General features: G+C 43.3%; 1 protein-coding gene across 3 annotated transcripts in view; it reads left to right on the forward strand.

Moving 5' to 3' along the window:
- Positions 1-10,002: 10,002 nt before the first annotated feature.
- LOC124066928 (neuropilin-2-like) overlaps positions 10,003-21,808 on the forward strand; it is an 89,888-nt gene continuing 78,082 nt past the window's right edge. For all 3 annotated transcript variants that reach the window (XR_006844668.1, XM_046403797.1, XM_046403798.1), the window contains exon 1: positions 10,003-10,941. Coding sequence is in view for 2 of the 3 variants with exons in the window: in XM_046403797.1 (XP_046259753.1) it covers positions 10,866-10,941 (76 nt within the window). In the remaining variant the exon portion in view is untranslated. The remainder of the gene's footprint in view (positions 10,942-21,808) is intronic.

Genomic DNA, 21,808 nt, shown 5'->3' on the forward strand with positions numbered 1-21,808 from the left:
TCAGTCATCCGTTCACTTCTTCCTCTATCTCTGCCAGACTGCAAAAATAGGATTTTCCCTGAAGTAACTCCAATTATTATATCACCCAGCCCCACGCCCCCACTCCCACCCCCCCAGCTATAAATAGATGCATCACTACAGCTGTGTATTTGTTCCTTGGTAACCCTCTCCTTAACTGTCATCTAGCTGGAAATTCAATTCATTTTTAAATTTTGGTTTCTGTAGGTGGGGCTTTTTACAGTGTTTATAATTACATGTTGGGTGTTTCTCACACCTCTGCTAAGATTTATTCTGATCAAATATGTAACTTCCAGCACTGTCGCCTCATAGCAAGAGGGTTCCAGGTTCGAATCCCGGTCTGGGCCCTTCTATGTGGAGTTTGCATGTTCTCCCTGTGCCTGCGTGGGTTTTCTCCAGGTACTCCGGCTTCCTCCCACAATACCAAAAACATGCACATTAGGTTAATTGGCTACTCTACATTGCCCCTAGGTGTGAGTGTGAGAGTGTGTGGTTGTTTGTCTTTGTGTGTTGGCCCTGCGATTGACTGGCGACCAGTCCAGGGTGTACCCCGCCTCTCGCCCGTAGTCAGCTGGGATAGGCTCCAGCTCCCCCGCGACCCTGACGGATAAGCGGTATAGAAAATGGATGGATGGATGTAACTTCCTGTATGTCACAGGATGACTCACCATACACCACCTTTCATTCATGTACACTAATAAAGACAATGCAGGACTGCATCCAGCGTTCGTGCCTTTGCGTCTGTCTTGTTTCTGCTTTGACTCCTTTTACATCAGGCTTGCACCAACAATAGCACCGCAGTAAAAACCTTGTTTAGTGTGTTTACGTGCAAGCAAGCAACCAGGTTATTTAAGTGAGTAAGTTGGCCTTCTTCAGTAAGCTGATTTCTTTCTGCTTTCTCCTGATTATCAGATCCTACCTCAAAAGTCACACTCCCCTTTCTCTGTGATATTAGTTTCTTCCAAAAGGTGCAGGATGGAGCTGGTTCACAACAGCAGGTATGCACACACACACACACACACACACACACACACAGCGCTGCACTGCACTTCAGTGCTGGAGGACATGTAGGCTAGTGTTTAACAGCGTATTGCTGACCAGGTAAAGCATCAAGCTCTTTCAAATGTGTAAAAATGAAATGCAATTAGGTGGTGCGGCGCTTAGCACTGTCGCCTCACAGCAAGAGGGCTCTGGGTTTGAGTCCAGGTCTGGGCCCTTCTGCTTGCATGTTCTCCCTGTGCCTTGCAGGGGTTTTCTATGGGTTCTCCAGCTTCCTCAAACAGTCCCAAAAACATGTTAGGTTAACTGGCTACTCTGCATTGATTAAATTAATTGATTGTTGCTGTGAAAAAAAATTCTAAAGTAAAATAGTTCTAAAATTGTATCTCATGGTATTATGAGCTGCTTTGTTGTGTTTTGGTTTCTGATGGACTTTTAACCCCACGGATGTATTACAAAAGAGTACTTTGTTTTTAGCACATCCTCATGGGTTTTTTAATGTATTATTATTTCCAATATTCCTCTTATTTACTTCCTTTACTCTCCTGCTTCTCTTTTGTCTGCCTTAAATGTTTTTGTGCAGATACAGTGGGGCCAAAAACCAAGTAATTTCTTCATCCATCCTTTCCACTAACTTTCCATCCCGTCTCACCAGTCATATCGTCAATCCTTCTCTCCAATCCTGTAAGTATGGTTGCATAAAGGTCAAAATATTTTACATTTCAGCCCCCTATAGGAGAGGAAAATGTCACCCATACTGTATATGAGCTTTAGAAGAGCTTGGAAATGAGCTATGTGAGCAGTGCAGGGAAGTGTGTGTGTGTGTGTGTGTGTGTGTGTGTGTGTGTGTGTGTGTGTGTGTGTGCGGTTGAGTGTTTCCTTTCTCGTTTTCTGTCACGCTCATGAGTTGTTGTCGTCGCTAACCCAAACATGATATTTGCAACAAATAGTCCCCGGGTAAATAAAACAGTATTGAATCATCTGTGTTAAATTCTCTTACAGAAACCCCACCGTGCGTTAAACCTGATTCTCTCTCTCCCTCTGTGTGTGTTTGCTTGTGTGTAATTGAGTATTGTTCCCCTTAATTACAAGCTAAGACAACAGCCAGATCACTTCAAGGTGTTTACAGTCAACATTAGCATACAGAGGGTATTAAGGAAAGGGCGAGACAAACTGTCTGTCTGTCGCTTACATGTAAATATGGGTGAAAGAATGAAGGAATCTAGGAAGTAAGGAAGGAGGGAGGGAGAGTTGGAGAGAGGGGGCACGAGAGGGTTTGAACGGAGGGAATAAAAAGTGAAGAGAAGTGAAGAAAGGAAAGAGAGAGAGAGAGAGAGAGAGAAAGGCCGAGTTAGAGGCTTTATGCTGTAACATGACACACTCACACATACCGACGCTGTGTGTGTGCTCAGCCCTCTCAGGGGTTAGAAGCCACCTTATCAGTGTTAGTCTTCCTGACCCATCGTCTTATCAATGATCAAAAACCACTCTGTCTCCGACTGCTGATGTTGTGTGTGTAATTAAGCCATTGCTGATAATCCTATCAGTTTGTGGCAACAAGGGACACCCCCCCCCCCCACAAAAGAAAACCACTGTCATTATGTTTTCCACAGCCCAAGGGATCTGCTCTTCAAACCTCAGACACACTCACAAAGATCCCCGAGGCTGCTGTTTTCGATACTGTCATTACACGGAGAAAGATGTGAAGCGCATCCTGTCGCTGAAAGTAAATGTGTGTGTGTGTGTACACCACATACTAGTGACCAGTGGCCCATTCCTCTCTGTACCCCCATTGTTACAGTTGAGCGACTTGCCCATAAACAGGTCTGCCTTTTGTTTCTGTTCAACAATACCGGCATACATATGACTGTACTGTCTGCAATTGGAAGGTAGTGGGTCGTGAAAACGGTGTGTGTGTTAGTGTGTGTTTCCCATACAGTTAAGTACAGTTGGTTGCATTTTCTGAAATTCTATTGGTGGTGGAGCAGAATGGAGTGACTAATGAACTCATCTGAAGTTAGAATAATAAAAGAGTGATGAGAACAATAGAGGAGGATGAAAGGGGTGGAAGGGTGTGAGGGGAGGAGTGTAAAAGGGGGAAAGGGGTGGGGGTTCTCTCCCCCTTCTGCCTTCACTACAAGCTGTCTTGTCTTGTCAGACAGTGACTGATGGTGCTAAACACCTCAGCTGTCACACCAAAATCATGTTACTGAAAAATGTCAACTTTAGAGGAACAAATCCCTGACTGACGCTCTGGCTTAGCATCTCTATTACCAGCGTCTCTATGAGCAGAATGTTTGGCTCTTCTTAGATCATAAAAACCTTAAATAATTAAAGCTGTACCCAATCCATTATTCTTTTTTTGTGTACACAGCCCACACATCCCAACATGCCTCAATGGGCTTTACAAGCAACAAGAAAATGATTTTTTGGTCATTTGGTTTGGTTAAGGTGGTTATACACTCAAACAACAAATGTCCAGCATGTTAAAAGAGTTAACTAGTACGTCTGTCTGCGCTTATCGGTCCCAAACGCTACTCAGAAGATAATCTCGATTTCATTTCATTACTTCAAAATGTCCCTGAAAGCAGCCAACACAGAGGCAATTCACAAGGGGTTCAGTAGGTCATGTCGAAAGTAACCGTAGAAGAAATAGGATTAAAATGGAGAAGAATTCACACTTGGAGTTCTGTCCAGTTTCACATCTCTGCACAACTGAACAATCAACAAAAGTCCACATGAAGGTAGGCTCCAATGTGTGCACAATGGAGGGAGCGTTTCACCAGTCAGCTCCAGCCAGTTTGAACAGGTTGAAGTATACTGTATATACTATGTATATACCTTTATATGCCTCATATTTGTACTTCAACTACATCCTCCAGAGTTCAGTAGAAACGGACCCAGCAAACTGAAAAGGAGGTGTAGTGCAAAAGCACCAGTAACTACACACACGGGCAAATCAAATTCTAACTGCAGTAATTTCGACAGCCTTACAACAAAGCTCAGTGGCCATTCATCTTATAGACTTATAATTACTGTTCAGCTGAGAGTCTATTTATGCAGGGCACTCTTTCATTTCTAGACGTGTCAAACAACAGCTGTGAGAGCATACATTAAATTCAACATCTAGTCTTAGATAATTAACGCTCGAGGTATGAGCCTGTGGTTCTTGCAATCCATACATTATGCAGTTTAATCACAGTCCATTTGAAAAAAGGCTTTTATACCAACTCCAAAAGCAGAGCAACATTATAAGTATAAGACTCAAAGTCAGGTTGACAACTCTTCCCTGCCTGTCATTTCCCCCGCTGAGGAACATTAAGGTGCTAACTGCTTCTGCTGCTGCGCCATTACCAGCTGAGACAAAGATCCAAAGAGGACATCCTAATCTATAAGCAAGGAGAAACAGAGAGAGTGGGGGAAAGAGAAAAAACTGCTGTGGGAAGAGAGAGGCGAAAATGAGAAAGTCAGAGGAGAAGCAAAAAAAATGGGACGAAAGAGGCAAAAGAGGAAAGGCAGGAAGAGAGCAGGATGAGTGAAAGAAATGAAGAGGAGGAAAGAGAGGGTAAATGATGTTAAATGACAGAGAGAACATAAGGGGAAACAGACATATAGAGGAAAGCTCAGAGGGAAAACTGGACAATAAAGTTATTAGAAAGAGCAGACATTTTCCACAGACTCTGCTCAGCTCTGACAGCCCACTGTGATCCCTGGACACTGCTTCTTTGTATGTGTCTGTATCAGCGATCGTCTGTGTGTGTGTGTGTGTGCATGTGTGTGTGTATTCGTCTCTTGCTATCACCTCTGTGTCCTTGCTAATAGCTGAGTGGACTCCCTGCAGGCTCCACAGGCTGTACTGTGATTATCACCCCTCACTTGTGCACCCACACAGAAACACACACATGCACACGTTCACATGTAGACACAAATGTCCACACTCTCTCTCACACACATAAACACACGACATAGTTTCCTTCAGAAAAACGTACAGTAAATATACAGGTACACGTAGATTATTTTTCCAGAATGAGGAACGGGTATGTTGATTCTACTTGTCAGCTCTTGTACGTGTGTGTGTGTGTGTGTGTCCGTGCAAGTGTGCATCTCTGCATGTGTGTAACTCTTCACAGATCTGTGTGTCTATATCTGTACTCTGCTGTGTGTGTGTGTGTGTGTGTGTCCCTGTAGCATGTCTCAGCTCTGCTCCAGCAGTAAATGAGTATGTCAGTGCAGCCCATGTTAACTGTTGACACACTAATTTACTGTGGCTTCCCGTAAGACCTGCTCAGTAATATGGCTTATTGATGAGGCCACAGGGAGTGTGTGTGTGTGTGTGTGTGTTTGCATTACTGAGTGTTTTCAGTGCTTGTGCACACACACTGGAGATGAAATATCTGCAGCGCTACAGATAAATATGGTCAGTCTATGAGTGAAGTGTGCACACATCAATATTTACTCTCCGTGTGTATGAATGCGTCTATTTGTGAGACACTCTAGAATATCATTTTTTTCCCCAGTGATTAGATTTTTCTGACTCCTTGTTTGTTCAAAATTCCTGACTTACTGTTTTAAGCAGAGATGAGGAAACATGACCGCTGAGCTGTGTGTGTGTGTGTGTCGGGGGGGGGGGGGGGGGGGTCCTGAACAGGAAATTGGACATCGGTGAAAAACTGGACTAAACACAGCCACTGCAGTGTCCCTGGAGTGCAGAGGTGCCAACAGGTTGACAGTCCACACACACATTCAAAAAATATAATTAATGCACTGGAGAGAGATTCCACCTATGCACTCAGATGTTTCAACTCTCCGACATGCAGATGCATGCGTAAACATTTATTTAAAGGCACACATATGCACAGAAGTGAGGAAAGGTGGATGGACAAGGAGCTGCTGGTCCCTCTGAGATGACCGCATTCTCCATGTGCCATTAACCTCAGAGATGGATGGAGGAAGGGAAGCGGAGGAAAAGTGGTCATCAGGAGAACCACAGCAGGCTGGTAACATTCTGCTGATTAATTTGGGGGTACATTATTAACATTACTGTGTCTCACATGCACCATCCTGTATCTTATATTATATTTCCGTACAGTTCAGAAGAAGTGTTTAAAATGCTGAACAAATAATAAGAATAGGCAGCTCAAGTTGCAAATGAGCTAATGTTATGTTACGTTTGATATTCAGGTATTAAATATGCTGAGCCATCTTTTGAAATTGCTTATTGTATTATTTATTATTATAAATGACAAGAATTCTTAGGAAACAATATGATGACCAGTGACTCGCTGCAAACAATTCTCACGTTTTAAATAGCTAGTTTCTGGTAAGATTTGACTTTAAAGGTGATTCTCATTGTGAGCTCAGAGTGGACCTTAGATGTGAAGTATTTTTTAAAGTTACCAGTAGCAGCAACTGAAACATGTTGTTTCAGAAATTGGGTCAGAAAGAGGCTTTTGTGGGTTTGTGGTTTGCTTCCAGTGACCAGGGTTAACCTTATTTTCTAGGGGACCTCCAGTTGGCCTGGATTGCTTAACTCCCGAAAGCGAATCCTGCTCGGCTCCTGAAGGGATACAAAGGGGGGGAAACGAGGGTGGACAGTGGCAATGTGTGGAGAGAAGAGAGGAAAGAAAAGGGAGAACCAGATGAAATATGATGAAAGAGAGAGAAGGACGAATGAAAAGGTAAAAGTATACAGAATTAGACATGAAATAGAGAATTTAGTATAAAATGAAGTATGAGTAAAGAAAACAGGAAATGAGCTGGTGCCAAAAATAATAGATGCACAATGGAGAAAGTACCAAAAAATTGAAAACATAAAATCATTCCTCCAATTAACTGAACAAGAAAGCGTGTGCAGAGAGGATGCAGTGTTTTGCTAAGGTGTGGACAGGGCCAGCAGGGCTTGTCGACAGGCCAGCAGACAAATTCTTCCCCTGACGCAGAGCGAGGATCACCTTACCCTCTGCTGGTTTCACAGCTCCGTTGCAACACACACACACACACACACAGAGAGAGAGAGAGTGAAGAATGCTTTAATCTAAATGCATTTGTGTTTTTCATTCAGTGACTAAACCCAGTTGTGTCCGGTGAGGCTGGAGAAGAACTGGCAGAATGAATGTAACCAGTTTTGCCACACTTGCCTGTGACTGTTTGGAATCAAACAGAATATTGAATAAAACCAAATTTTTTTTTTTTTATTGCTTGTTAGATGCATGGATCAAGTTCACTTGCAGGCACACGTGGGTGTCAGCTCAGGGGGCATCCAGCAAAAAGCAAACAAACAAAAAGATAAACCAGGCTGAACTTTGTGTTGGCAAAACACAGCAGTGCAAGCATATACCTAATTACTCCACAATGTGAGCAGTGTCCCTCCACCGTCCTCATGACTGATGGGACAATAGATCATATTAGAATTATACATTTTTTTTCTTTCTGCCCGAGTCTTAGTGTCTGATTAACCTCCAAAACTGATGAATCTGTTAGTCAAACTGGACTTCATCACTGTAACGCCCAGTTAAGATGTTTGACAAGAGAGCCCTTTACATGCCTGCTATAACATAAGTGTTTTTTTCAGTGAGGTAGAATCAGAGCGTCACCGAGCACAAGAGCTTCTGTCCGTTTTCCTAAATCGGACTCTCGGTGATGTCAGTAATGACTTCTTGGAAACCCAGTCTACTGCTTGGCAAGCAGAAAAGGTGTCATGGATTAGCATATCCTAGTTTCACAACATACTGTTGTAAGTCCCACAGAAGAATGCGTGAAGGGAAAGTCCAGAAGGCTTTAGTCCGTGTGGTGAGTTGGTGTGAATTCAGAATGATTCGCAGAGGTTATTGCTTACTTTTCCTGTCCAAAGTGCGCCTGCCAACTTGTGGATACTGAGATCTGAGGTACTTTTTGCATTCAGAATATTCCAGAGTGAAACCAAAACTGGAGCTGCAATTTTACACAGTTTTGAAAAGGTAAAGACTTTCATCTGTAAACACTGTTGTGAAAAGGTTTTTTGTTCTTAAAACAATGACAATGTAAAGCATTTAATAGTGCCAGCAGCAATCTGGTGTTCAACATCTCAGGTATATTCACTCTGTTCTGCAGGTCAAAATAACACATTTCTACAAACTGTGGATCTGTAGAACATTGCATTGATATTAACATGTGATTCCTGTTCGCCTTCAACACTTGACAGATTCCAGCTGGCCAGGCTGGGTTTAGTTTCAGTGAGGGCAAGAAGAGCAGGAGGGGAGAGAGGGACAGGTTACAGGGGTCGTACGACTGGAGAGACCCAAAGAATGAGCAGGGTGGCTCCTGGGTTCTCTCTCTTTTTATGTCATAGAAAAAGAACTTAATACCTTCAGACCTCCAGAGATGTTAGGAAGCATCTAAATGACAGTTTGATGGCATGTATGTGAGCCTGCGTGATGTGTTTGTCACGTCACCGTGCTGAACTCAGACCAGTGATTCACCTGCCCTACTGGTAATTGCTTCTTTAACCCCACAAACAGGACTGTGATCGAGTGAAATAAGTTATCGTATGTCACTGCTTAAGATAGCTTGTTCTCGGAAAAGCTGGAGTAAGAAAAGTTCACGTTCACATAACTGTCACATGCCATTAGCAATTCTGTGATTTTCTTCTCTGCCATAAAAGAAACAGAGGTTTTAAAGAGGTTTTCTTCCCACGAGATAACTCGGTGCACAACGTCATTTTCATGGAGCGGTCAGTGGTGAGTTCAGCTGTGTCATTATGGCCTGTATGTGTGTGCATCTGTGTGTGAATATTTACAGGGTGTGTCCTGGGAAGTCATTGCAAGAGCCAAGGTTTGGTTAGTTTTTCAAACCACAAGCTTTGGTGTTGCTGCGGGCCCTAAAACACACCTCCCACTGACATCCACCCTGCATTACACTGCTGAGATAGAGAGATAGAGAGAGAGACAGAGAGAAATACATTTTCTGCTGTGAAATGATCACCTGGCTATTTGTCATTCAACCCCCTTTCTGTGTATCAGTCCCAGCATTGTATTGCTGTCTATATCTTCCTCCCCTTGTTTAAATTCTGTTTGCCACTGACCCATGTGCCCTTAGTAAACAGCTTTGTGCTCTGGCCTGCAGACAAGTGTGTGTGTGTGTGTGTGTGTGGGTGTATTTTTGCATCCAAGAGCTAAGCCATTATTGACACAATGGCTGCTCTGCATGACAAGTAAATCTGTATTTTGCACAGAAGAGAAAATTCTGCTGTTAATCTTAATAGTCACTTAAAAACTATTACTAATAAGTAGGTTTAGCAATTGATTACCAAGTTTCTCATCAGTTTCTTTTTCATTTTCTTTAGTTTGAACATGCGCATGAGCAGAGTTTTTTATTCCATAATGTAAACCAGCACCAGGTCCCTTTTAAAGCTCCCAGCACTACTACAAAGCTCATAAAGCTGTGCTGTGGGCCTCTTTTTTCCCTTGTTTTCTGCCTTTCTTCTTTTCACCTCCCGCTATTCTCTTTAATACTGTTTACAGAGAGAAAGGTGGAGGAAGAGAGGAGAGATGCTGAGGGAATAAAAGAGGAAAAGGAGACCTAATGTAGTTAGAGAACGGAAAGGAAATGAAGGGAAACGGGAGAGATTTGTTGTGAATAAACTAGTGAGAAAGATGCAGGAAGGGAAGAGAGGGTGAGGCGAAAACAGAAAGAGAGAGAAGGGAGTGAGAGGGGGATGAAACTGCTCTTTAATCAGTGAGGGGCTGTGGGAAGGCGGTCCGAGGTGCCTACTGTAATCCGATACACGCTCGCGCGCATGGCGTGCACGCACACCGAGACAGGGGACTGAGTGAGCGGTCCTACTCGCTGTCACAAACCCTGCGGAGATCGGAGGGGACGGAGCGCACTGCCGGAGCTACTGGGAGAGGGAACGAACAGAGAGAGAGAGAGAGAGATAGAGAGACGTACACTGAGCATCAAGGAGAGAGAGAGAGAGAGAAAGAGAGGGAGGGAGGGGGGACCAGAGCGGGCATAGAAGAGCGTGTTTCAGCAGACATTCGCACAGTTTGCAGGAGGAGAGCGGAGGGGCTGCGCGTTTATTTTCTCCCGATCAGTTTTACGCACGCACGCACGCCGGAGCTGTCTCTTCCAGGAGTTCTTGTGTTTTCTTTTTGCGCAAGAACGGACAGTCACCTGGACAGTATATTAATAGGGAAGTCGAAGGGAAAATACAGTTTTGTTCTTTCTTAATCAAGTGTGCTTTCACTGAGTAAATGCGCAACTGGGGAACAGAACCAGAGCTCGGGATATTTTATCGAAAGGAAGAGAAACCATTTGTGCTACTTTTTAAGGCTTGGTCCAACTTAACGGTTCTCCACACGGGTTTCTGTTGGCTTCAGTTGGCCAGTGATTTCTGCTTTGAAATTTATGATTTTGTCTGTCAGCCAGCGGGTCGACGAGCTTGATATTCCCACGCGCGTTGTGACTGACTGGGGGGGACACAGTGCTGCCGACTGTGCGCACTGAAATGGATTTTGTTGGTTTAAAATGTATTTAAAGTAGAAATCGTGCCGATTTCAGATCAATCAGCGCAGATCGGTTTCCTAAAAAGGAAAAGCACACGCTGGTTTCCAAAAAAGAAGAAGCACACACTGACAAAGCTCGTACAAACAGTGTTTAACCAGAGTGATATTCTTGGAAAGCTCGGTGAACGCAACCCGGCATTTGTGGTGGATTTTGGGCACCGCTTCAGTTGCGCATCAGGGAAACAGAGAACAGTGGAAAAGGAGAAGAAACAGTGACTTTGAACTGTAGCTTTGTCTCAGATATACAGAATCAAACCGCAAAGGAGGAGAAGAAGAGGTGTTTCTCTCCACATCTGAGGCGAAAAGATGGATTTAATCGTATGGCTTTGTGGATGTTTACTGGCTTTTCTCCTGCCTTCAGCAGTCAGCGCACAGGAAGGAGGTAAGTTTGACACTTCTGCTGCCCGCTCAAATTGCACTGTCACACGTAGGTGTTAAATGGATGTTAAACCGCTTTTTGAGAGCACATTTTCTTAATCCACACCACACGTATGGAATCCACAAAACGCATTAGGCACGGGGTGTTAAGCTGAGTGAAAAGTGGTGTTTCCCCCTCAAAACAAAACGCGTAAATAATGTCAATTTAGGGAAAGCAAAATGTTTGAATTAATGTGATATCATTACGGTGCCGAGGGACGCTTATTAGTTGAATTTAAGCACAGTTAGGAGGGAGATTCCTGCTGCAGGATGTCCTGTCTTCCTTTAACCCTGTAGCACTGACCCATCTCGCTCAGCCGGTACCGGAGGTTGAAACGTAAGATAGTAAAAGTGAGTAGGCAACTTATAAAGCGTGATCAGCGTAATCAAAGTCAGTCATTTTTCTCTAACGAAATTAATTTCCCAATATACTTTTGAATCAATACAGCTTCCCAACAAGGTACAGATGAGTATGTTCAGGACCGAAACCGTTTGTGTCGTCCCACTCCACTGCTGCTTTCCGTCCGTAACAACTGAAAGATGTTGGCTTTGTGTCAGTATTGATTTTTGTTCCACATGGTGTGGGTTTTAAACTGCAGCTTCATCAATGCCTGTTCTCTGGAGAGCTGTTCAGTAATGAATAATCACTAAAATGTTCTTATAATATTCCTGACGGGACTAACTGCAGTGCCAGACGTCCCCGTCAGGCAGCTACGCAACCGCGCTTAAGGAGCCACTTTGATGTAGTCTCATAAAATTCCTTAAAAGACGTTCACCGCAGGTCTGGCAGCTGTAACGGGGCTTTCTTTTTAAATGTTATGGCTGGCTGTGTGGAGAGGTGGCGCTGAAAGTGACCGGGCTGCAGTCTCCGTGAGCCCGAGGCCAGCACCGGAGCTCCAGGCGCACGGAGGTCCGTCTTCAGTGTGCCTCCACGGACTGAGGCTGCGGAGCTCTGACACTTCCCCATGTACGAGATGGGGTCTGTATCTGCATTCAGCCAATCATCAGTTTACCCTCGCATGTAAACACACGCTGGTGTGAGAATTTATACAAACGCTGCAGTTCTTGTTCGATTAAAGGCGGCGAAGCGAAAAGGCCGACTGGCCTGATGCGTGTTACGGAGGTCTTTCCTCTGGCTTCATTGCGCACCGGGCGAACGCTGGGAAACTCTGCTGTGCGCCATGAGCTCCTCTGTCGCACAGTTTAGACCTACCTGACTAGACTCCAGGTCAAGCCATCATTACTTACAGTCTTTTAAGCCTCCACAGGTGTGCGTTTGTGATTAACTTGTAGACCTCATGTTCGCATCTAGGATTTAGAAGCAAAACATCTCATTTTTATCTCTCTTATTTTCAATGAGACTTGTTGATGGCCTAACTCGTGGGGTTGTTGATATTTTTCCCCCCGACAATCACACACTCTCGTTGCTGTTGCTCTCACCTCAAGGCTCACACTCCTCTCTGAGATACATTTGTATGTGCGCATTATTTGTAAATCTGGGACTGAGAAAGAGTAGCTGTGGAGAAGTTGGTCGCATTCTAAATTTACTGATTTAGAGCTTACTCAGGAGGCGAGCCAGGGCTTTTGCAGATCTCATGACTCGGATTGAGTGTCCTGCCTGCCAAATGTTGTTTTGGAGAAAAACAGTGAGCAGAGAGCACAGTGGAGGCATTCTTTACATCACATTTCATCTCTGACGCGAGAAGATACGTGCCATGGAACAAAATCCTCTGTGTGGAGATTTCAGCTGAAATCTGAAAGTCAAATCAAGCCAGTGTGGAAAATCTAAATGTTTAGATTTTCTCAAATAACTGATAAATACTTACAGTTTGTAAAAACTACAGTAATTCAAAGACCGTCCTCTTCAGACATATGAAAACCGAGTGTTTGGACAACAGCTTCACCACCAAAGCAGGAAGTATGTGTTCTGTGGCAGGAAGTTGTGGTGAGTTGGACACCAGAGACTGACATTTCTCTCTACCAGCCGTCATCATTGGTTTTTTTTTAACCATGACCACAATATTTCCCCAACTGTAAGATCTTCTTTTAACCATGACCTTCAGTTTCCTACCTCTATACAACACAAATTTGCGTCATTTTAAAAGTCCGACAAACTCTGTTTGTCTTTCCACATTAGGACTTGTTGTTATACTGTTGTTGTCTATTGGCGGTAGATGATTTTTTTCCCCCCTTAAAGCTCCCTTTGAGATTCCTCTGCTGGTACTCTGAGAACCACTGGATCACACACACACACACACACACACACACACACACACACAGAGGCTCAGCAGCAGGCTGTACAGGATGAAGCCTCCTCAGCAGTAAAGTTTCACAGATGCCTCCACTCTGCTGTCTCCAGAGAGATGAGCAAGAAAAGCATAGTGAGACTAAGAAGTGTACATATACACAGAGAAGGAGAGAGAGAGAGAGGGAGGGATGGGAGGGATGGAAGCACAGAGGGGGGAGGAAGTAACAGAGACAGAAACAGGCAGAGGGACGCTGCAAAAAGAAGTGAACGAAACGGAAGAATGATTTTTTAGCCTCGCTGTTTGATCCTGTTTCTTCATTCCGTTTGATCACAGCTGTGCCTGGAAGGGAGATAAACGGACATAATTGGCCACTCAAGAGCAGCTGTCTGCCTCTGTAGTGTCTCGGCTGAAATGTACTGGATGATGAAACAGACTGATTTGGTGAACAGTCTGAGAAGTAAGCCGGCAGTCGAGTAAACTGCCCACAGGTATACGCGAAGGACTCGTTCATGAGACTGTTGCTGATGGTTCCTACCAAAGCAATGTGATTTTAAAAGTCTGAAAGAAAGGTGAGGAGTTTTCCAGTCAAGAGTTTGGAGTGGGTTAGGGTTAGGGTTAGGGAGTGAAGAGGCCAGCAAGTTCCATTTTCAAAACATTTAGGGAAAGTGGGAAAGTCTGACATAATTTGAAGGTTCACTAATTCTGCAGATGATTGTCTTTGGTTGTGTGTCCTACAGTACGGCAGAAGTCATTCCATTAACTGCTAAGTCACTGCCCTGCAGACTTTACAGACTTTAGTGTGACTGGGCTTCATAATACTTTAGATACTTTCTGGCCTCAAGCTTTAGCCACACATTTCACAATACCAGGTGCTGCATTGCCCAGTGGGGCCGGCGTGTAATAATTAAATGTTACATTGGTGCAGGTCATAATGCTTTGTAAGCTCCAATGGGACATCAATAAAACAAACCACCCATGTCATTTGTTCACACACTGGGGTTATATCCTGTTTTAACTCACCACGTAATGAATTGAGCCACAGCCACTTACACAGTCGGTCTGCGTCGGAAAAGATCCGTTATTAGTCTGAGATAATGCAGAATTTATTTTCCATAAAAATGCATTTGTTACTTTCACTGTAATTGTGTTTTTTCCGTGGATAATTACACAGTGTGTATGAATACTGGCAAGTGTAATTTGTCAGCATATTATGCCACATCAAATAACAGGAGTGAAAAGTCAGCGAGTGAATGAATGCTCAACACTGGGAGCAATATGTGTTGCACTGGCTATAAAAAGAAAGGGCTTTCTGTTTTCAGATGTTTTGGATGGTACAAAAGGACTGGAAATGCGTCACCACTACGGTCCCCGTGAACTCTCATCCCGGTGAGGTACACCGAAAGGATGAAACAATAAAGAGAGAAAGCGTGAGCAGAGATGGAGAGAGCAGGGAGACATGAGCGTTTAGTAGTGCAGAAGGGAGACAGAGAGAGAGAGAGAGAGAGCATGAGAGAGCATGAGAGAGCATGAGAGGGCATTAGTGAAATAAGAGGAAAGCGGCAGAGTGTGAAGCAGTAGTTGAGTGGAGCCACCTGCAGTAAACCAAGCCAGATTTATTCCTCCCCGCTGTCAAGCCCAGGAGGGTCTCTGACCAAAGTAAAGCATATTATTAATACATCCTCTGATCATAATCTAGATTTAAAAAGATAGAATTTGCCAAATAATTATCTTGTGAATAATGAAACTGCACCGTGACTTGAAGGGATGATTTAGCAGATGGATATATTAGATTGTTTTCCAGCTTCAGGCTGTTTTGTTCAGAGGTCATGAAATGTATTTAAGAATAGCAGCCAGCTCTCAAGTTAAAACATTTCACGCAGGCTTTTTTATTTTATTTTTTTTTTTTTTACTGTGATGTATGATTCTTTGTACATGACAAGCCATAAGCGAGCTAATCTGTGGCAGGTGACACAGGTGCTGGAGCCTTTCCTAAAAACTGATTTGGTTTTAATTATCCTGCAGGTACCAGGTGTTTTCCACCAGCTTTTCAGGATTAAGGGTTATCCTTATTCATCTAGTCACTCAGGTTGCTGCCTTTCTATTCCTTTTTGTGTCTTTTTGTAAGTAATATTAAATCTCAAGACAGTACATTTAAATTAGCCATCCAACTTCTCATCATAGGAATAATGGTGGTCTAACAACAGAAGCTGGTCCACTGACATCAACAGTGAGCGAATAAACATTAAGCTAATTAACCTTCGGCACAGTCGCTCTCCGTCTCTCTCTTTGTCGGCCCCCCCTCTCTCTCGTCTGTAAAAGGGACAGGACAATTAGTGGGTCCAGCAGGATGTTCTAATTACAGTTATCATGTCATTAGTAAACTGTTAGTATTCTAGTGTCTTCATTGGCCACTGGTAATGACTGGAGTAATTAGAGAGGATGGGGAGATCGGCGTGTGTTCTTGTATTTGTACACTGTGATGGACAAACGTCCTCAGAGGGAAGGGGAGATCATGGAAATGTTTCAAATGAGATCATTTGCTCGACCTCGCCTCTTCCAAAACCTTCACACACAAAGAAAAATGTGTGTGTGTGTGTGTCTGTGTGTGAGCTAAGCCTTCTGTGCCCTAAGCAGTCCCACCAGAGCAGCGCCGTGCAAGGCCACAGGTTGTTTTGCTTTTTCTCTCTCCCTTCACGCTGAATCATCCTGTTGTTTTTCTCTTTTCATGGCACTTCACCTCTCCTTTAATAGCATTCTCTGTCTCTTTCTCCACACTTCCCTCTGTCGGTGTTTTCCCTCGCTCCGATTAAGAAACCTCCCTCACCTTCTTTTTGCACTACATGGTCGCGGTGGGAAATCTTTTTATTCTTTCATTCACTTGTTATATATATATATTGTTGTCTCTCTGACTCTGTCAGTCAATGCCAGTCTCTGTTTTCTCATCCCTGTTCACGCTGCTTGGACAAGAATAAAGCTCAACAGCTGGAAATCCATTCATATGGCTTGTTAGAGTGAGTGCAGTCTTAAAAGGCTGACGTTTAGCATTAGGCTGTTTTTACCGTGTATTCACAGTTGCTTAAAGAATACAGCAGATTTAGGGTTTATTGATCAACACAAATTCTTCACACAATCATCTCTTTAATATATTAGGGTTACTATTAACAGGCTCCACATTACAAGACAGATGTTTTATAAAGAGAAGGTCTGCAGTAAGTACAACAGAGCAAATATTTTCAGACTTAAACCCAAAGATGCAGTTGCGATTACGTTTGGATCAGCAGTGTGTAACATTACTGTTATGTGTTTATGCTAACATTATGAATATCTGCAGTCAGAACCTGTTTGTATGATAGCACAATTATTACTTGAGAGAAAACTTGCCCATATTTCTTTTTTTTTTCTTTTCTACTGTACCAATACCTGTGTTTATTTAACCTTTATAGTTGGGTAGATTGGCCTGAAACAGGAACAGACATGTGAAAAGCAAAAGTCCTCTTCTTCAGGTTTAACATGGTACTTGACCCCATGTTCAGCGGTATGATTAAAGGTAAACTTGAACAGGAATGTATAAACACAGTGTCAGCTGAAGTTAATGGGACCAGATAGTAACAAGGGACCCTTCTGCTCTGCAGGGAAATAAAAACAGATAGCAATGCAGGGGCCCTTTAAAGGCTACTTATAGTTGGTAGTGAGAAACTGTCCTCCCAAGAGAAATGACACAATAAGTCATTTCTCCAAGTGCCACGAAAACGACGTGTGTTTGCGTTCAAGTCACAAAGCCCTCTAGCCGCCGTGGTAATTATGACAGGAGCAAAGGAGGAAGTGAGGTGAACAGCGTCTGTGTAGGGAGGAGGTCAGGGTGGTGTCGCCCACAATGTTGTCACTCCACAAATAGAACAGAAAGTACAAACAAGTGAAATACCAGAAAACGCCTCTGTGTGCTGCTTCTGAGGCCATGGACAGTACACAACACAGCATTTTGATGTTGAATTTACCTGTAGTGCTGCATATTATACTGGACAGACATATGCATTTATTCTGATTAGCACAAATTATTTACAGCTACCCTGTACAGGTCAAGGTGTTGGCCACAGGAACATGTCCCAAACCATTTCATGGAACCTAAAATTCTCCCCCCGTCACTCTCGAACATTTTATACAACTTTTTTCTGTCGTATTGTTCTTTGTTTCCCTCTTTTGTCATTTAAAACATCTTGTTAGCTTCTCTCTGTGTTATTGATCTAAGATCTTTTATTGAACCGTCTTTTCTACACTCTGCTCTGTAGAGATCCACAGCTCAGGTGAGCGTCTGTGCTCCTGAACCGAGAAGCTTGTTCTCAAGTCTGATCTTTTTCTGTATCACACACTCATCCTTTCTTTTTCTATTTGTTTTTTTTTATGTGTCTTTGACTCCTGCTTCTCTCCATTTTCCCATCACTTTCTGTTGACGCACACACACACACACACACATTCTCTTTTCTCTCTGTAGTTTTCCACTGTGGCTTAATGCAGGGCACCTGGAGAAAAGTGCAACCCCACCTGTTTGTGTGTGTGAGAGAGAGACAGAAAGAGAGAGAGAGAGAGGGAGTTGTATTTTCTGTCCAGTGAGCTTTTCTGAGCTGCTGACTTTCTCTTTTCAGATGATGAGAGACAGATGTTCTGGCATTGCTTTCTCTCTCTCTCTCTGTCTGTCTTTCTCTCTTTTGTCCTGTTTTGCCTCCTTCCCCTTTTTTTTCTCTCTCTTCTCTCTCTTTCTATCCACTCCTGAGGTTTCCCAGGTTTTGGTGACTAAAAGCACCTTGGTATGGATCCAAAGAAGACATATCAGCCTGTTATTTTCACTGTTCCTTGAATTCCCAGAGTCACACAAAAGCTTTTTCTCTACACATGTATCTGTATTTCTACTGTTGAAGGTAACAATGCCTGAAGCACTTTGTGAGTCCTTCATGATGCTGGAACCAAGCCATCCTATTCAAAATGCATTTAAACAGTAAAAAAAAACAAAAAAAACATGTAAATCAATGGGGGAATTAGCATTTTATTCCCTCTGGCTTTGATGCAGATGGTCAGAGTATATTGACTGTTAAATTCAGGGACCTGTTTTCCAACGAGGTCACAGTAATGAGAATATGAGACCAACAGTGCTGTTTTGAGTATTGAGGCCAGTGTTGGTGGAGGATAAGTTGATCTGCCAAATAATAGCCTCGCTCTTAACAAGCTCTCTGGTTAGCTGAGTGAAACTCACTTTCGTGCGAAAACACTTACTACATCACTAATGCTATCATTATGGGTTCTGGCCAATGGAAATGAATGTGGACTATGGTCCAGCGCATTAGTGAAGTTCTCGCGGACTAGCAAATCGATTGCGACAGGCTGAATAGTGTCTCTTTAGAGTCAGATCAGACTCCCTGCTCAGAGGGAAAATGAATCTGTAAGAGAGCTTAGAAACAAGGTCAGAAAATTTGCATTTGGGGCCAGCAAACGAGGATCTGGTTCAATTTTGCAAAGCAGCTCCACGTAGAAGCTTGTATGTTTTTCTACATGTTTGGGACTCTGTCTGATAGTTTGAGTTCCCCTCTGTGTGCATGTAGCTGTGCTGGCATTTCTGTCCAAGTTTTTCTCATATTTCTGTATGGTTGCTTCTGTGTTTGTGTGTGTGTGTTGAGGTATGCGCATGTGGGGGAAAGTTGCTGAATAGGTGTTATCAGGATGCAATACTAAACGTGGCAGAGAGCCATAAATAATGCAGTGACCTGTCTTATATCCCTGCTTGACTGCTTAGCACCATTTACTGCTGCTTATTCAGTGTGTGTGTGTGTGTGTGTGGTCTGAATTCAGTGCTGTCTAAGCCAGAGGGGGATAAGTGATGTTCAGCGGTTTGTGTTTGTGAACTGTTGTGAATATGTGGTCTAAATACAGCCTCTCCCTGAAGATCACGCTCGCTAATGTGGTTGAAAGAAAAGCTGTCTTGTGTGAGGTCCCGGGTCAAGAGGAGGGAACTGTTTGTGTCTTCTGTGAGGGACAAACTGAGACAGAGAAACTGGGGACGTCTTGATGTGGCACTTCATGCTTTATCCTATGCTGATGTTGTCTTACAAACGTTACGCATCAGCTCACCACAGAGGTTTAGGGTCCAGTATGATGCTGATGATCTTATTTCTATTTCTTACTTCATTTATGCTCAGTGACGATTAGCTGAGATGTAGGAACCCAGCAGCATCCCTCCCTCTCTATCTGTCAGTTTTACCTGTTTGATGATTCTTGACATGAATTCAGGTTCTTCTCAACTCAGCATCTCTTCTGTTCTGACACACACAGACGTTATGCTGGCTGCTGTGGTGTGGAATACAAATTAGCATGGCTTTACTTTTGGAAGGTGTATGTATAGTTTCTTGGCAAACAGACATAAAGACAGCAGTAAGGTGTCCTTATGTTTATTTCCTCAAGTAAGCTGCTCTGTCACTGCAGGAAGTGTAATGACTGTCTGATTCTGTGTGTGTGTGTGTGTGTGTGTGTACGTGCGGCAGCTACATGAACAAACAGCATAAAATTCATGCAGGATGTGATGTCATTGATACACTCATCAGCTCAGTGTGTGTCACTTCCTGCCCTGTTTGAATGTGATAATCGTTGAGTGTGTGTGTGTGTGTGTGTGTGTCTGGATATTGATAGACCCTCAAAGCAGAGCAGACACAATACTTCACACACCCACAGAGTCTGCCTCTGTGTCACACTGGCCTTATTCATCAGACGCTTGGAGGTGCTGTCTTTTATCGGCTGTATGCCAGAGGTGAAGATAGGGGAAGAGAGGGTAGTTAGTCTGAGCGAAAATGTCAAAAATGGATAAAAATGCATTTCATCAACAGAAAATATAATAGTATCGAAGATAAACGTACATTTTTTCTGACATATAGTTTTAATGAAAAGCAAACAATAGCTTTTGTCAACATTATTTGCCTGTGTGTTCGTGTTACTCTGTCTTGGGTAGGGATCTCTGACAAAGAAAATGAACCACATGAGATGAAAGTCTGGAAATACAGTCTTTTTGTTTTTAGTTTTACGTTACGACATCCATGCAATTAGGCGGAGGTGGAAAGAAAAGAAATACTGGGAGAACCGCCTATCCTACTATTTGATTTAGATCATCTAAGCTTAAAGCTCATTTCGATCGATTTTTGATTCGGGATAGAAATCAGGACATCCCGAGTTCACCCCATTCATTGTCTCTCTCAGGGTCTCATTTGTACACCTCTCATTTTAAGGCCTATTGCAACAACAAAGTATGCACTATGAGTCCCAAGCAGTGAGTTACTGATTGGTTTCATTCCTCCAATAACCCTGGATGTTTCCCCTTTGCATTGCCTCATAATAACCCATATTTTTCATGAGAGACAGTTAGCTAAGTGCTGTGCTAAAAGTGGTGTTTGGCTGATAGTGCTGTGAGATTCCAGAGTGGTTAAACACTAATCCAGGTGGTGCTGAAATGAAATGCGTCTGGCCGGATTGCATAGGCCCTGTAACTCTACCTCTGTATTACTGTATGTCACCAGGGAGACTGCAAACAGATAGGAGGAGATAGACGGGAGTAGCTGGCTCACAGCATAAGGGAAGAAGGAGATAGAGACAGACAGACAGACAGACAGGAGCAGAGAGACTGGGAGAGACACATAGGGTTGATCACTGATTGTTTGCAGACAGTGTGAGGTAGTCACCAGATACAGATGCCAAAGTGTCAGTCACTTTGTGCTGAGATCTGACCTCTACTTTCATCTTCCCTTGCTGACTCTTGCTCACATTTGCAGCCGGGATTAAAAATTAAAAGATGTTAGATACACTATAGAGACAAAAGTACTGGGATGGGGCTGCTTTTCATGGGTTGGGCTTGGACCCTCACTTCATGACTGTGCCCCAGTGCACAAAGCAAAGCTCCATAAAGACATGGTTGGATGAGTTTGGTGTTGAAGAACTTGACTGGCCCACACAGAGTCCTGACCTCAACCCCATCCAACACCTTTGGGATGATCTGGAACAGAAATTGTGAGCCAGACTTTTTGGTCCAACATCAGTGTCTGACCTCACAAATGCTCTACCACACGAATGGGCAAATATTTCCACAGAAACACACCAACATCTTGTGGAAAGCCTTCCCAGGAGAGTGAAAGCTGTTCTAGTTGCAAAGCTGTCTGTGTGTTTAGAATGTGCTGTCATTAAAGTCCCTGTTGGTGTAATGGTCAGGTGTCCAAATACTTTTGTCTATATGTTATATTTGAATTTATTTTGTAGCTGGTGTCTGACAGTGTTTATGTGGTGTGTGCGTGTGTTTGTGTGTTAATGTTTGCATGTGTTACTCCTCTCAGATTAGGTTTACAGTAGCCAGTCTATTTAAAGCATCAAGACATGTTGTATTCCGCTGAGCAGTTTGACTTGGCTATGTCACTCTCCTCAGCAGCACGGTGGCAATAAATAAACATCATAGCACAGCGGCTACCCAATGGCACACACCAAGAAGTTATACAACATCTTCACATAGATTAACACATTTATCAGATTTTTTTTTTTACTGTTATCATCAAATGGGTTTTG

The sequence above is a fragment of the Scatophagus argus genome, chromosome 11 (genome assembly GCF_020382885.2).
Source record: "Scatophagus argus isolate fScaArg1 chromosome 11, fScaArg1.pri, whole genome shotgun sequence".
Lineage (NCBI taxonomy): Eukaryota > Metazoa > Chordata > Actinopteri > Scatophagidae > Scatophagus > Scatophagus argus.